The sequence below is a fragment of the Brugia malayi genome (genome assembly GCF_000002995.4).
Source record: "Brugia malayi strain FR3 genome assembly, contig: Bm_v4_Chr3_scaffold_001, whole genome shotgun sequence".
Lineage (NCBI taxonomy): Eukaryota > Metazoa > Nematoda > Chromadorea > Rhabditida > Onchocercidae > Brugia > Brugia malayi.
The window spans coordinates 4,026,449-4,044,055 of record NW_025062477.1 but is presented as its reverse complement, the minus strand read 5'-3'; the positions used below and the strand labels follow the sequence as shown (position 1 = coordinate 4,044,055).

At 29.9% G+C, this 17,607-nt stretch overlaps 1 protein-coding gene across 1 annotated transcript; it reads left to right on the top strand.

The window, feature by feature from the left end:
- Positions 1–3,339: 3,339 nt before the first annotated feature.
- Bma-unc-73 (RhoGEF domain containing protein) lies at positions 3,340–17,607 on the top strand (the record flags this gene model as incomplete). Its single annotated transcript, XM_043079927.1, has 30 exons — positions 3,340–3,524; positions 3,912–4,005; positions 4,260–4,475; positions 4,667–4,855; positions 5,040–5,182; positions 5,337–5,424; positions 5,563–5,685; positions 5,891–6,082; positions 6,275–6,418; positions 6,884–7,090; positions 7,500–7,680; positions 8,115–8,188; positions 8,298–8,480; positions 8,641–8,764; positions 8,871–8,986; positions 9,266–9,412; positions 10,765–10,875; positions 11,307–11,498; positions 12,448–12,642; positions 13,320–13,472; positions 13,587–13,805; positions 13,940–14,071; positions 14,305–14,499; positions 14,629–14,723; positions 14,896–15,072; positions 15,533–15,698; positions 16,094–16,234; positions 16,572–16,649; positions 16,933–17,112; positions 17,353–17,607. 30 exons carry the CDS (start codon positions 3,340–3,342, stop codon positions 17,605–17,607), a joined length of 4,695 nt encoding a protein of 1,564 aa, XP_042935861.1.

The following is a 17,607-nucleotide window of genomic DNA, read 5'->3' as shown; positions in this document are numbered from 1 at the left end:
CATTGATGAAGGTCAAAGGGCAAATATGCCTTCCTTAATTTACATTCCTCTCTTTGTTAGGCCTAATTAGAGGACATCTGGTAGCCAAACAAATCAATTGTTCATTCTTTAACAGTCATTAATAAATTGGACTTTTCTTTACATCTTTTAACCATCGCTGTAAGTAATCCCAAAAAAAAAAAAAAAGTTGACAGAATCAAACAACTTGAAAAATTTTTAAAGTTTATTGCTTCTCTCATTTTATTATCAATTTCATATCTATATAAGACCAAAATTTCCGAAAAGAATTTTTTCTTTTAAAAGTGGAAATTAGTAATTTAAGTTACTCATTGTAATATGCAATAACTCATTTCATTGTAACTATTTTCAACGATATGCAATCTACAAATAGCCAAAGAAAAAAAAATTTTTTTTGGCTACCAGAAATCGAAATATGACAAAACTGTATTTTCTCATCTTTGTATTGATTGATAAATGAAAATCTGTTATACTAACTTGGTCGGTGCATTAAAGAGAAGGAACAAACCACAATTTTTCAAAAAACATTTATAAAAAAAAAAAAGTTCCTGAAAACTCTTTCTTCCTATAAAAACGAAATACGAAAACGTAATGTATAGTTGTAGAGATGGAGATAGAGTGATCAGCAACTTATCGACTTATCATTTTACTCATTATCATATCATTTTGAGAAGAGAAAAATGAAAATTAATGCCAATTCAAGCTTCTTTTATCACTTGCAAATAACGAAGTTAACTTTTATAGAGAGCTCACATTTACTACCTTTTACAACTAATACTTTTAACAAAAAGAAAAAAAAAAAAGGAAAAAAATCCGGTAGACCTGAAATAGCAGAATTAGATGGAAAACCTGAAATAGGAAATCGACACTACTGATGAGATGAAGTTCTGAAGAGAAAAAGATGGGAAATATAACTACATTCATTTCCCTCTCCATCTCTCCCCTCTCCTCTACCTCTCTGCTCTCGATGTAAATAAGCAAATGAAGAGATGATTGGTAAGTTGAAAAAGAAAATGTAGAAATATGATGATTGAGATGAAGAATGTCGAAATAGAACTGAGGTGTTTCATTAGACGAGACGGAAAAGAGAGAAAGAGAGTGGGAAGAAGTGAGAGACGGCAAGAAGAAGAAGAGATGGATCGATGGGTTCTATTTTCATTTCCTTCTCAGAAATGAACGAATAAAATTCTCACTTAATAATATTTATAGAATGAGGGAAAGAAAGAAGAAAGGAAGAAATGAAGAAAGGTCAATAGGTCAACTTTTCTTTCAAAACTATTATTTCATTAAAGTATTATGTTCAGGATTATATGCAAAATACAGCGTACGTGTATGATAAAAGCATGTTACACGTAGCTTAACGCTTACGCTTAACGATGATGCTTACTTTAACGGATGAATCTTACACGGTTTTCTATTGATTCAAATTCAACTTACCATTATGAACCATTTTATTTACACTAATATTTTTATGGTAAAGAAGTAAATAGATAAATAAGAAAATAAATAAATAAACAAGTTAATCAATATGTCATTCATACTATCATTTTTATAGCAAAGAAATAGATAAATAAGAAAATAAAGAAATAAACAAATTAATCAATATGTAACTAATACTACCATTTTCTTTTTTAATGTTAAAACAAAGTAGTTTCATTTGCATTCCATTTTCTTTCCTTTTGTACACGTAAATAAATAAAATTAAGTTTAAAATTATAAAGATTTGCATAATTGGCTTAAACATATAAACGTTTACAAATATACCAAAAGAATATGTTTCAGTAGCTTTTATCGATAAATATATAGTGAATTCTGAAAAAAAAAAACAAAAAAGAAGTTAACGGAAATATTATTAAAAATATAATCAAAGTTAATTTATTCCCATCCATTCGTTTTCATTTTTCATTCGTTGGTGAAATCTGTGATATGACAATATTGAATAGTCATTGATATTACCGCACATTGAAATTATTCGAGGAGAGGAAAGGAGGGAGAGAGAGAGAGAGAGAGGGACAGGAACGAAGACAGGAAGAGGAAAGAGTTGTCGAAGAGAGAGAGAGAGAGATTCTAATCCTCTTAAATAGAAAAAGCGCAATATATAGCTGCAATAGTTGACAAATTACCAATACATATTGGATGTTTTGCAGCCTTCGGCTTCCGCGGGTTCAATTGCCCGGGATATTGCCCTAATCTTGGGTATGCTAGGAAATCTCAGGAAGTATGATACTGCTGCTTTATATACTTCCATCATTTCTCACTTATCACTATCATTATCAATGTCATTGATGCTATTTACTATTAACTTTGACATTAATATTATAAAATTTGAATCTTAATTTTACTGCTATTATGTCCGCAATCAACATATTAATTATCTAAATGTAATCATTTAAGATGCTCACCCTTATTATCTTATCATTTATTGATTATATCAGAAATCATTCCTTCATATTACCAACAACTGGATTATGATTACATACTGTTGTTTCCACCATGATCTTGATGATTACAGTAATTAGCCAAGTTTTAGTTTTCAAAAATTTATTAATAATAATTTCAATTCTGTTAGTTCACATTATTTTATTACATTATTATAATATTTGTTATATTTGTTTTAAATTACAGTGTTTTATCATATTTATCGCTCTTTTTCTAATAACACTCGCTGTAATTTTAAACTTTTCACCAATAATTTTCGTTATGATTTTGATAAGATTTTTAAGAAGATTTTAAGATAAGATTCGAAAATTTTGGTCCCTAAAATTTTCGAATCTTTTTAAATGAAGTTTAAATTCAGTTTAAATTTTACAAGTGATAAAATTTTCTTAATGTAGTCCTTCTATTAAATTTTACTACAAACAATGATTACATCGAATTCCATTATCATAATTATTTGCAATTATTAGTTTTAATTATTCGTTATTCTATGATTTTTTATCATTAATATAACGTTGTGTTCTTACGAAGTTCAATAAACTATCCAGTTAGAACATCAGAAGAGTAATGTATAATATTAGAATATGCGTAAATTCTACAAATCATTTTTATAAATTTCATAAAGCAACATCACTGTTAGTGTTTTATTTTGCAACTACGTCATCTATTCTGCTATTATTATTATTATTGTTTATTATGGATTTTTACTGTGAATTCTTGAAATTCTTGAAAGAGTGGAACTGTGAGTATTTGGTATTTATGAAAGAAAGTTGTGTGAAATCATTTCATATTACAGAAATACAGATAATCGTTGTAACAAAGATCTAAAATTGGTCTGGGACATCAAACGTCCGTGGTGACGGAAGTGTTGCATCATCAGTAGAGATGCGAGATGGGTGTCCAAAAGCTGAGGATATCCTTCACGTGTTACGTGATCGTGTGGCCTTATTACCTGGTGCAAGGGATAGGAACGGTCGGGCTGTGATTATCTTCCCAGCTCGAGAAAATACTACGCCAATTAATCCCGATCATATTCGAAATATACTTATTTATCTCCATGCTGTTACTGCGTTAGTTTTAGCAGAAATTTTTGAAAAATTTTTTAGGATAAAAATAAGTTGAAAGCTGGACTTTTTTAGTGATTGAATTTTTCGGATGTGTAAAATTTAGTGTAATTTACACAATTTATAATTGGGATTCTGATTATTAGATGAGGTATTTCTGTGCGTATCAGATATGACGATATTTTCTATCAAGCAGACATTAAATTTTCGCTATTATTCACCGGGATTGGTGAATTAAATGGAAAATACAGTGGTTTTATTTTTTATGATAAAAAAAAATGAATAAACTACATAGCTGCTAGTAGATGAAAGGTTATAATATTGTAAATTGAGAAAAAAAATATAAAATAGTTACCTATTTAGATATGTTGAATGATGATGTAAATTTTTCAGAGATGATTACAAGGATCGTGGATTTACGATCATCATCGACATGCGTAAAGGCACAACGTGGAATAATGTTAAACCTATTCTCAAATGTATACAGGTTAGTATGGATATTGTATTTTAAGAGGATACATAGTGATAATTTCTTTTGAAAGAAATATTGTTTGTGTTTTTCTTTTGGAAAAAGAAGATTTCAAGAAATTTAAAGAATTTAGAATTGGGGTGCTAAGTAAAGCATTTTGTGATACTCTTCAGAATTTAAAATTGATATTTGTTTTCCTGATTCTTAGAATCACGTTTTCCCCATGTATATGTTACAGTTCTTTATTTTCGTTCTTGATTTATTAATTGTAGGAACATTTTCCTGCGGAAGTGTATGCTGTTTTGATAATTAAGCCGGACAAATTCTGGGAGAAGCATAAGACATCAGTGTCAAGTGGAAAATACAAATTTGACATTCAAATGATTTCGGTCGAAGGACTTACGCGATATATCGACTCATCGCAGTTAACGCGTGATTTAGGTGGTTCACTATTTTATGATCACGATGAATGGCTTGAGACAAGATTGGTAATCAGTTTCCTCTTATTTTATTTTTCGATATAATTTTTTTAGTAGAAGACGAGAATTTCATTTTATTACACATGAAAATTTGCTTAATACAAAAGCAAATTTTTTTTTGACATTGATTTGGTTTATTTGAAAGGACAATTTGTCGCAGTATTTTTTGAAAAAAAAGGCAACTATTATTGGATATGCAGGAATTGGAAAGGTTAATATGGCAAACGATTGATGTTATGCATAATTTTGAAAATTTTCGTGAAGAAATGAAAAATGGTGAAATGCCAATTGATGTTGCTACAGCCGAACGTGCCACAGCAGCACATGTTGTTCTGAAGAAGAAAATCTTAGGTGCACCAATCGAACGGATTCAATATGATGTTGAACGAGTAAGTGTAAAAACAAAAAAAAAAAATTATTTAAAAATCTAATTAATTCGATATTAATTTTTCGATATTAATTCGGTATTAACGATATTAATCGATATTAATTGTAACAATCCTAGCTAATCTGAAAGAATTTTCGTGCTGATTTTATTTCTGAGGTTGTTTTCTTTCCTTTTTACTTTTTCAGGTGCAACAAAGGATATCAGGCTGTACTGATGGAACACCCGATGATAATTATAATTCATCAAATGGACTGCTAACGACTAATCCAGACCTTACTGCTGCCCTTCCTCATCTTGCATCCCTTGTCAATTCGCTTCGTACCTCAAAGTTTGTTTAATTTTATAAATTGAAACGTGAAACGTGAAATTAATCCTAATGAACGTGAAATTAATCCTGAAATTAATCCTAATGAAGCATTTTTTTTTCACTCTTATTTTTTTATTATTTTTTAACATTCTTACTTTAATGGTGAGTTCTTCAGAGATGAAATTTTTGTACAATGGGAAACACGTCGCCAGAAGCTGGATCATTGCTATCAACTCAAACTTTTTGAGCAAGATGCAGATAAAGTAGATATTTTTGTGATTACTTTTCTTCGAAAAAGCTTTTCCCTTTCCATCTGTTCTCTTTATGCTTTAAAGTGTGCTCATTCTTTAAAATATCTTTTCCTCCTTGCTTATTTCTCTGAGAAAATAGTTCACATTTAGATGTTCGATTGGATTCGTAGTCATTATGCTTTATCAATGCAACGACTTCTTGAAATTGGTGATTCTGAGCAGTCAACTTCAGCCTTACTTACAGAACATCTTGATTTTATCGCAGCAGCTAATGTAAAGTTTTTTTCTAAAACCAGTTTTGATTTGTTAAGTGAAATTAAAATAATGAAAATCTTGCGGTTAGGGCCTTTTTCCACAAGATTTTCATTATTCTGATCTGATTTCATATGGGCTTTTTCTGATTTTTTAAAAGTCATATTCTAAAAATGACAATATGAAATATAATTTGCTGTTACAAAATAATTGATGAACTGTGCAGAATACTGAAGTTAATGTATCACATGTAATGACGGTTGCCAAACGCCTTCGCGAAATTGGAAATTACGGAAAAGTACAAATTGAAAACGTTGCGATGCATTTGGATGAAGAATGGCGACGATTTAAACAAGTCAATGAACAGCGTTCTCGACTTCTTGATTTGGCGCTTTCTTTTCATCGTAAAAGCCATATTGTAACTTTTAATTATTTTTTGTTTCAAGATTTAATGACATCAACAAAAACTTGCTATAGTTGACTTTTTGCTTATATTTTTGTATTTAAAAATGAAAAAAAAAAAATTCTGGCTTGATCGATGAGGATTTTTGATTTTGATAAGCTAATTTTTTTTTCACTTATTTCCATTATTGGTATATTGACATTGCAGTATTTGTCAAACATGTCATCATGGTTGCATAACATTACATTGGATAATGGCAGACGGATGGGTCAGTATTCCGGTGATGAATTGGAAGCGGCAATCGCTGAACACGAACGTTTTGGAGAAATGATTTTGCAAACATATGCTGAAGTAAAATTGATAAGATTTTTGATGCGGGTTTAAAGAAACGTTATCAAACAGGTTGCTGCATGAGGTTGCAACCTTATGTGATTTGTTGAAAGATTACATAATTTTCATAATTTTTAGTGCTTTTAAGTAATGTTTAATTGGAGTGTATTAATACATTTCTTCTTTTTGTTTGTGGTTAGGTCAAAGATTTGCTTTTTTTCTTGTCCTTAATTGCAAGGAAATACTTTTGTTTGATCTACAGTGGATAAACTTAAAAGAGATAACTAAAGAAGAATACTGTTCCCATGAGATCAAATTAACAAAGACTTATTAAATTGATAAAATTAAGTATTACTTAACAGTAGAACACCATTTCAAAAGTTAAGTGAATGGATTAGTTTAACTAAATTATAAATGTGCCAAGTAATTTTGTTTAAGTGGCATTTTAAGTGATCCTTATTAATCTTAAATGAGTAACCATTTCAGGCTGTTGGTGATGGCCGCTCCTTAACGCAAATCCTAAAAACTTTAGCAAGCGATGCAGTTGGACAGAATAATGCTTACAAGCATGTTGTCGATTTGATTCAACAAATAACTCGAGCACATAAAGAATTACACTCTCAATGGCAGGCCAAAAAGCTACGTTTACATTCCAGACTTGCACTGATTGCTTTTGAAACAGATACTCATAGAGTTGGTTCTTATTTTATTTATTTATTTTTTTTTTTTTTTTGCAAATATTTTCGAAGGCAATCTTAAGTCATCCAATTGTTGTGTATGACCAAATGTCTCAAGCCATAAATCTAACGTCAAGTGCGTGGGTGACTTAATTTAAATTTCTCATTGATGTATAATCTTGTTTTCTACAGTGAAGCGAATGTTTCGTTGTTAGAAGATCGCTGGAAACTGAAAACTAGTTTGAAGACTATGGTTCTATTAAAAACTATTTCGAAAATTTAACACTTTCGGAATCTTTTTTAGGATATGTACAAGCACCTTATTAATTAATAACATTAAAGTCCTAAGAATAAAAGGCATTTGAATATATGTAATACAGGAACTATAACATGTAAGCTAGAACATTTTCTTTTGATTGTTTCAGGTTCTTCAATGGTTAGAAGAACATGGTGATGCATACCTAAATAAAAATACTGCTATTGGTAATAATTTATCGCAAGCAAAAGTTTTACAAAGGAATCATAGTCATTTCCGGTCGGTAGCCTCTAATACCTACTCAAACGCGGAAAAATTATTTACCGCTTCTAATACTATCATTGAGTCCGGCAAGTTTTTATTCCCCATATAGTTTTTTATTTTTTCTTTTTTTGCGTGTATGGTTTACAAAATTTATAATTCCAACTTTCAAAAACTTTCATACCATTAGCTTCAGTTCACATTTTCGTAATACCAAAAGTGCTTTATTTCAGATTCAGTATAGGTCATTTCTGATAAACAAGCTACTATTTATTACGAGTCCATTTATTTCATTTACTTACCTATAAGTCTTTCGGGTAACAGTTCGAACATAAAAAATATTCATCGCTAAAGCAAGCCCAGAAAATCTCTTCTTAGCATGCTCACTCACTACTTTGAAAATATACGCCAACTATACTTTCAGCCTACCATTGCTTTGATTTAATTAAATTATAATAACTTTTAGTGATTGAAATAAGTTTTAATAACTGTAGATGTTAAAAACAAAGTGTTGTAATTTCAGGTGAATGCGATGTACAGCAGATGAGTATTGTAGTGGAAGAATTGAGGAGACGAATTGAAGCTTTCTCCGTTAGAGTCAGTATTTCTTTTTAGACTTTTTTTTTTTGTTTGCATCTATTATAACCAAAAATGTCTTTAAAGATCCATACTTTTGATATTATAAGTGAAGAAAAGTTACTTCTAGGTTGAAGCACGACGAGATTTGCTGAATAAATCGGTTTTGTTCCACACACATTACAGTGAAATTATGGAATGGTATGGACGAATGGAGGTGAAGAGTAGTCAGTATGATTTTGTTTCTACAAATGTTCAAGAAGGTGAACGTCGTAAAGAAGAGTGGATGATTGAAAGTGATGCAACGGCACAGGTTGATTCTCCTTTCATACTTAATACTATATGAAATTTATAATTCCTTGATGAAGAATGAAATTTCAAAATTCTTAGCATAGGACTGAAAATTATATCTTCTGTTTAGGACGATTAAAATTTTGATTCGATTTCATTTTTTAAAGACATTTAGCATTTAGGCGTATGCGACTACAATTGGTGAAGGAAATCAGCTGATCAAAGCACTGGAACAACAAGCTAAAATGATGAACATTGATAATCATGATGTAGTTGCTGTCATCGAGCGTTTAATCAATGATATTGGTGAGTAGTTTGTTTGTGATTTATTTCTAAATTATTAGTAACACCCTAAATTATATCTAATTATTTATCTAAATTGATTCATCAGTTCAAATTTTCTAATTTGTAGAGCAGCGGCATGCAAAATTAGCTGATCGTTGGCCACATCAAAGACGATCTCTTCAGCTTGGTGTAAAATTTGCAGTTTTTGTCAAGGATTGCAAACAGATTATTCAACAACTTAAGGTATAAGAAAATTCATATGATGAGATTTTTGTGATAAGGCTTAATAATGTGGACTAGGTTTTAAGCGTTGCATTGAATATTTCATCGTTTCCCATATCACATATTTCCTTATGTTTCAATCTGAACTTTGTAAGAACTTATTTTGTACAAAAATAATTGGATTTAACTTTTACATAAGTTTAGATTTTTATTTTAGATCGAAGTGGTAGCAGTATATATAAGAAATTTATTACACTATGCAATCATTCTGGGATTATTCCTTCATCTTAGTTTTTGCAGAACTGGCGAGAAGATATGGTGGCCTTGGTGAAATCTAATAATTTTGCTGAACGTGCAGAACACATTCTACCATATCAAGATGATAATACTACTCAGGTTAAAAATGCTGTCACTGGAATAAAAAATAATGCTGCTGAACTACTACAGGTAGTCTTTTATCCATCATAAAGTATTTTTAGCTAAAATGAAATTATAACAATATCTATGCAGTACTTGCTCAAGAAAAATAATCACCTACTTCATTGTGATTCTCTTAGTATTTTAAGAATCTGAAACTTTTAAGTTTTATGCAGAAGTTTACAGTCACTTTTTTTTATTAAAATTTCTTGTTACTCTGACATAAATTAGTTTTTCAGTATTACGTTAATTTAAATTATTACCTTATGTGGTATTTTGGTAATAGACTTCGAGGTCCGTGAATTATTTTATTATTATTATAAAATCATTATTAAAAAAAGAAAATTATGACTGTATTTTATAAAAGCTTTTGAAATTAGCATTTCAATTTTCAAATTTGAGCTTTACTATCAAGATTTTGAGTAGATTTCTGGAAAAACTTCTTTAAAACTTATATTATTTGATAACTGTTTATTATTTACCATGACTAATAAGTGTTATTATGAAAATTTCTTAGTCTTTTGCCATTCTTACATCTTTTCAAATTAATGCCTTATTTCTGTTCACTTCTGATCGTTTCTGTTCGATATGATGAATGAATATACTTGCCATATCTTTGCTTAGTTCCTGCATAAGTATCAAATTTGTTGATTAAATTCCCATTTATTATGAAGGACAAAAAAAAAGGAAAATTATCGTTAACAATTAATAAGAAAGATAAAGTTTTTTCGTTATTTGAAATGAAACAAGCAGAATATTGGTAACTTACAGCAAATATTTCTTACACTTTTTCTATACTTCTCTTCATTCTCGTACTGATGGCATGTTTTGCTCAAATCTTACGAAACTAGTGGTCATTTTTTGGACGTAGTCATTTTTTTTACAAATCTGAACTTTTTTGTTTTTATAAATTTTCCTCCAACTAATTTTTGATGTGAAATGTTGCGTAGAAAGGGACAATGGACAATCACTCTAATCCATTGGTCATTTGCTTATGAAATTCGATTGCTTGTTATATATTTGATATGAATAATCAACCACGAATAATCCTTTTTCAATCCTTTAAGCGTTTTGGCACTAGCATGATTGTTGACTCTTTTATTATTGCACTTTAGTATTTCGTATGATAGAAGATTTCGTTTTTTTCTTTTTAGTTTAGGGAAAATGAATATGTCAAATATTTTTTCTTTTTTTAAAGGATGAAAAAGAGGGAGAAGATGCAAAATTGAGGAAATAGGAAGGCTATTTCGGACAATGTTTCATGGTTTAATTAGTCAAAGGAGTAGCTATAGAAATGATCACTATTGAGATCTATTGACTGACATTTATTTTTTTAGATTTATTAAAATAAGGGCATATATTTTAATAAATTTTATTTAAAGGCGCTTCGAGACAACGAATCTACACTCGTTAATACAGAAGGTATCCTAGCCACCGATGTGATTATTACTAGCTTACAACAACTGACGGATTGTCAACGTGAAGTAATGCAGGTTAATTTATTTAATAATTCTTTTATTACTAACATGGAAGATGCTATCACTATCAACCAAATTGATTATTTTCTAGATAAGGTATTTTTTGGTGAATGTTATTAGATGTGGCTGGTAAAATTTTATGTAAATTTTGTTAAAATTTTCGCTTGTGCAAATATAGTATTTCGTGTTTTATTACTGCTATTTTTATTTTTGTTTTTATGAAACTTTTCCGAAGTAAGAAATGTGAAGTTATCAATTAAACTAATAAAATTCTATTAAATTGTACATGATATAATAGTAAGTGGTTTAAATTATAAATTTTACAATCATTAAGGTAAATCACATGCAGTCTTCTTGACTGGCATTCATATTATAAGTGTATAATGAAAAAGAGATTTTGATATGTTAAAATATGGTTTTATCGATTTTATTTTTGTTTACTTCAGGTAGCACAGGAAACACATCATCGAATTGAGCAGTGCATGCAATTCAATCGTGCACGCGCAATGGCAGCAGTTGCAATACAAAAAATGCAATATGAAGAAACAAAATTACTTCACATGAATACAATTCCGATTTCTTTGGAAGAAGCTCTAGCTGCTCAGGCTGCTCACAAACAGTTTCAGCATGCTATCGAGGTAAATTTTTTCATAAGCTAAAACCGATGTTTTAATATTCTTTCTAGTATCATCTGTTTTCAAAGAGACTTTTTGTCTTTGCTTCGGTTTTCAACACTTCCTGATAAAAAGGGAGCTTTCAAATAGCCTACTGAAGTTTCACCAATTATGAATATGATACTCGAATTAAATTTTTTTCTGAATTAAATTTATATTAAGTTTTTCTGCTTTATTCGAGTCATGCTGTTGATATATGTGTGGTGAATTATCCATATTCCTCACCTTTACACATCACATTTTGATTTATTAGCTTCTTGAATAAGCAACTCAGCCCTTTAAAAGCTTAGAGCATTTTTTCTTTCTTAAATTCTTTTTTATCCGGTACTGACTGATTATATTATGTGCTTTTGTTGATATTCATATTATTTAAAGCAGTTTGACTAAATGAAGTCGTTTAAATTTCAATTTTAATTTTTAAAAATCATTCCTATAAACACATTGTTTGCATAACGTTTTATACAAAATGCTGACAGTTACTAATCATTCATGAGGAATGATAGATAGTGTTCCTCTCTTCTCATTTGCCACGTTTCCCTCTGAGTGTGCTAATTTCATTTGCAGTAGTGAAATGAGTGAGTTTTGAAAGACTTGTTTAACCTTTTATGAAATCGTTACGTCTTTAAATTTTTGAATTGATCAATTGCGAAACCTTTTTTCCATCTAATTTTATAAAATGTTAATAGTATAATCAAAGTTGTACATCTTAAATTTGATTACTTATCTTAGTAGTCTTCGGTTATTATCAAACATTTCTTCAGAACTTAGTATGTCGCCTAGTGATACAAAATTCGGAAGTGAACCTTGAAATTTTGCAAAAAAATAAAATAAAATAAAAGTATTTAAATGCTTGAGTCCCAGAGAAGAGCTTAAAAGGGTTCCTTCTTTAAAACTTCACAGATGTTAATTTTAGAGTATTAGTCGTACAACAAGTGCATTTTTGAATAAAACCGACCAACTGATTAGCAGCGGTGGTGTTGATGTCCGCTTGGTAGATGATTTGAATGAAGAAGTACTAAATCGTTGGAGACGATTAGTAGGTGTTACAGAAGAAAGGAATAAATTAATTAAAGCCGGTGTTGTGTGCTACAAAACACTACATCAGGGAGTAAGTTTTCCCTTTATGTTTCTTTTCATAAAGCCTTTTTATGATTTCTTTTAATCATACATAAATAGCGACGATTTTTTTCTCGATACTAATAAAGGAATAGATGTCATTAAAACATTATAAGAAGAAATTAAATCCGTTAAGTAGGATGTATAAGCTTCTTCCGCTATCAGGCGCAGATAAAACGTGTATGCAAGGAGAAAAAGGTCGTTCTTTTAAAAGAGGATTCTATTTGGACATTTTAGAGGTAATGATTTGGTGCCTTAGCTAATTAACAGAAAAAAAGTGGAATCGAATATCACCTTATTCGTTCGATGAATGACTTTTAGTACTCCCAATAAAAGCAATGGAATTATAGCACAAATTTAAATTTAGTGAATATTAATTAAAGTTTGCATAATCGATATTATGCCACATTATATTACTATAAATGATGCTATTTAATTGTATGGGACAAAAATAGTTTTAACGAAATCCAGTGTTGTAGGTAGTTGAATGTTATTTGAGACGGAAATATTTTGTCATATATTAATCAGAAGTTTCATGAATTTATTATTATACAACAAATAACGATGAAAGTCTGAAATACTACCAGTAATACTTCGGTATATATATATATATAAAATAATAATAATTAATTTCCATCGTTTATCAAGTAATTTTCTAAATTTTTGTAGGTCATGCCAATTTTGGACCAGCTCGAGAAAGAATACAGTATGAGTTCGAAAGACTGGTGCCAAATTAGAAATGGAGAAGATGCTAAAGATCGAGCGCATCATATGTCAAGCTTGTTATCGAAACATATGGAATATAAAGAGAGATTTCTAAAGGTTTATATTCATATCTTATTTTGATTCAGTTAGTTTCATATCTTGTTTTGATTCAAATTCTTTGATGTACTTGTAGACAACAGATCCTTTTTGTGCTTATTAAAGTAATTACAGGGTTGTTCATACGGGCAGAAAACATCAGAGATGTTTCTGAAATATATTCGACGTTGTGAGGCATCAACAGAACATATAAGAATACATGAAACGCGCCTTTTAGCTCTTAAGGAAAATTTGCGTAAGCGACAAATGAAAATTCTGGATTTATGGATGCGGAAAAAGCAACAACTTGATCGTTGTCATGAAGCATGTCTTCTTGAAGCCACGGCCACTGAGGTGATACTTCAGATATTATCTGTTAAGCAGACAATATCATTACGGTTCTTGAATGTTTCTATTTTCAAATTTTAGATTTAATGGATTTGAAATCAAAACTAAATCGTATTTATAATAACAATTAGTTTTTGCAGAATGCTGAGTGGATAGCTGTTGAAGGTGAAACATTTTTAAAGCAGTGTTTGGAAAGGCAATTAAACATGGCGAATCGAGAAAATTTAGAAGCATACATGGATGAATATATGACATTCAAAGCTGAAGCAAAGGTTTTTCTTTTCTATCTAAACTAGACGCAAATAAGAGTTGTACATATAATTATTCATTTCTTTATTTCGCTGTTCTTGTTTTTGTATTTTTTTTTTTATTTTGCTAATTTATTTAATGAGTATACGTATAATCTGCTTTACTATGATCCATAAATAATAATATGTTTACATTAAACGAAATATAAAGCTAAAAAATTCAGCTAGGAGTTCACATTTTCTTTCTTTTCTTTCAGCAAAAAAGGTTGAAAGTTCGAATGATGCTTGAATTGGCTGAAAAATTCCTGTCCGTGCTAGATCACCATTGTGATGCCATCGAACGAAAAATGCTTGATGTACGATCAAGCTATGAACATTTTTCCATGCGCCTTGCTGACTATGAAAATTTACTTTCCGGAGCACTCGGGCGAAAACTGGATGTAAATAAAGCGGTTTGTTTATCAAAATATGCATACATTTGCTTAACTCTATCTTTCTTCCTTAAATCTTTGCTATTTTCTATAATTATAAGTTAATACATATTAAATGATTCATATCAGTGTAATTATAATTGTTTGCAGAAAGATGAATTTTCTTTGGATAGAAAAAGTGATTCGAATATTGAAGCAAAAATTGAGGTCGAACGATTAGCTAATGAAGAAAAACGTAAGATGAGGTAAATTAAAGACATTTCTTGACATTGATATGTCTTTTCATATATCAAATCTTGTTTGGTATTTTATAAGCTAAGCCACCTTTTTATATATATATATTCCATATCTTGATATTTTTCATGTGTTATCCGCTATTCTGAATTATTTCTTAATATTTTTTATTTGTTATTTTAGAGAGCCAATGATGGAGTTGATTAAGTCTGAAAAAGATTATATCGAAGACTTGCATAAATGTATTAAATATTACCTAAGTGCATATCGTGCAGCAAATGATACATTACCTCTAGCAATTCGCGGTAAAGAGAAGGAAATTTTCAGCAATATCGAACAACTTTATAAATTTCATAATGAGTTAGTATTTTCACAATTACAAAAAATAAAAATTATCTTTTCCAATTTCAAAGCAAAATATTCGTGTATTCGTACTGTTCGTGTGGTAAATTCTTAATCGCTATCCACAGTACTAAAGAAAAAAAGAATTGCTTTAACAATGTAAAAAATGTTTCTGAGCGTAGAGAAATATATGTTGTAATTATTGCATTAAATAAAAAAGTACTTTATCCATTGATAAGTCATGTTTAATATGATTTAAAACAATTATAAACTGCCAGTCACCGAAGTTATGATTCACAATAAGTAAATTGGTGTTAATTGTATAAAGTAGCGCTTCATTCCATTTATTTATATAATCTTAACCATTTGCCTTTACATAACACATTATAGAGAATGGTTATGTCATTGTTTAGATCTTCTGTTTAAAATTGAGCGTTTTATTTTAGCTTTTTAAATTTTTTAAAATCAATATTTTCAGAGTATTTCTGCCGGAATTGATCAAACACGAAAATGATCCAGAAGATGTGGGCTATTGTTTCATATTTTCCGTTGAAATGCTAAATACTTTGTATACGGAATATTGTGTTAACAAAGAACAAAATAATTACATTATTGCTTTGCCAGAAGCTATGCAATTCTTTTCGGTTAGTATATTTGCATACTGTTTCTTACAAGTGAATTGTCATTTTTCTTTTCTTTTGTTTACTGTCTCAGTAATATCATTTCCAATGAAATCTTATGTTTCATGTTGCAGTAATGACTAGATGAGTCATTAATTAATGAAAAAATGATAATTATACCCAAGATATATTCAAAAAGATGACTACTAGCTGTGGATACATTTTATTGGAATAAGTCATACGCATTTATTAACCATTAAACTTCATTATCATTTCAACATGTAGAAAAGGGTGTATTTTTTCTTTCTTTGGTTAAGACTAAAATGGAATTAACAACATTCCTGATTTCTTACTGAAATTTTTGATTTTTCTTTTTTACTCAAAAATTTTTCTCAGATTTTCAACTTGTTTAACTCTAGGAAATTCGTGAAACAAGTGGTTTGGAACACAGTCAGGACTTGTCATCTTTGGTAATCAAGCCTGTTCAACGAATTACGCGATATCGTTTAATGCTTGAACAACTGTTGAAAAATTGCAAGCATAATGTTGATGAAATCAGGGTATGTTTGCATACCATTTCAATATTTAGTTTTTTGACAATAAAGAAATCTAGCTTAAAATATGCTTTTAGAATCCATAGAGCAAATCATTTGTTGATAGGATAAATAGTGGGTAATCATAAACTGTACTATATCATATTTGCCATACATTGCGGCACTGATTTAAGAGATTGCTAACTACAGTTAATGCAAGTTAAATACTTTGGTAGTGTAAGAATTTGCATTACCAAATAAGAGTTTGTAACCTTGCAATGCGCTGTTTATAGCAAATATCAGATATTTTTTTTTAATGTTTTGAAAATGAATGAAGTGTATATCTTTGTTTAAAATATTGCAGGAAGCTTATGATGTAGTCGTTAGCGTGCCACGACGAGCCAACGATCTTATGCATCTTGGCAATTTTGAAAATTATAAAGTGAATTCGTTTTTTTCTTTATTATTAGTTTTAAAATTATTTCTAAATTGTTTGCAAGTGTTAGCTGTAGATCAGTGATAATGAGGGTAGAATAAGGTATACTGAGGTAGAATCAAAATATGAGAATATATCAGTTCACTTATATCAGAGAATGTCATTACGAAAGCTAACATTATTCTGTTTGTTGAGTTATTTGTTTTGATGTTATCCATTCCTATAACTTTTATGTTTTTCGTTCTATACAAATCATTTCGATTTATTTTTGGGGAAAAATTATTTTCAGAAACTTGGTGTTCTTGGTGATTTTGTGATGCAAGAATCATTTTTGGTTTGGGATCCCAAAGCGTATTTCAAGAAAGGTCGAGAAAGGCAAGTCTTCCTGTTTGAACTGTGCGTTGTGTTCGCAAAGAAAACAGAATTATCAAGTCGAGCAATCAAATATACCTACAAAACTCATCTGATGGCAAGCGTTTTCATATTTGAAAAATACTTACGATAAAGGAAATAGAATGAGAGAAAAAGAATTGGCTGAAATATATGGATATTGAAATTTTCACTGTAATAATGGTCATAACTTGGATTAAGCTGTTCAGTTACACTGTTTAGTGTTGATTATTGCCACCTGTTGATAACATTGAAGAGCATAAGGAATAATATTGCTGTTATCAATTGTCATTTATTTAAAATGTTCTTACAATTTCAGTTGGCTGAGGTCAATGTCTGTGAGCATGTGGAAGGTGATGCGAGCAAATTTGCATTGCGTCAGGGAAATGAGCCAAATACGGAAATGCGTACGGAATTGAAAGCAGCTAGTGAACAGTGCAAAGTGCATTGGGTCAAGAAGATTCGAGAGTTGATGCAGGGACTGATGACTGCCAATTTTGGTACTAATGTTATAATCATTGAGGAAAAAAATTCTTCAAAAGCTTTAAGGGGTCTGAATTCGTCACATACTTAA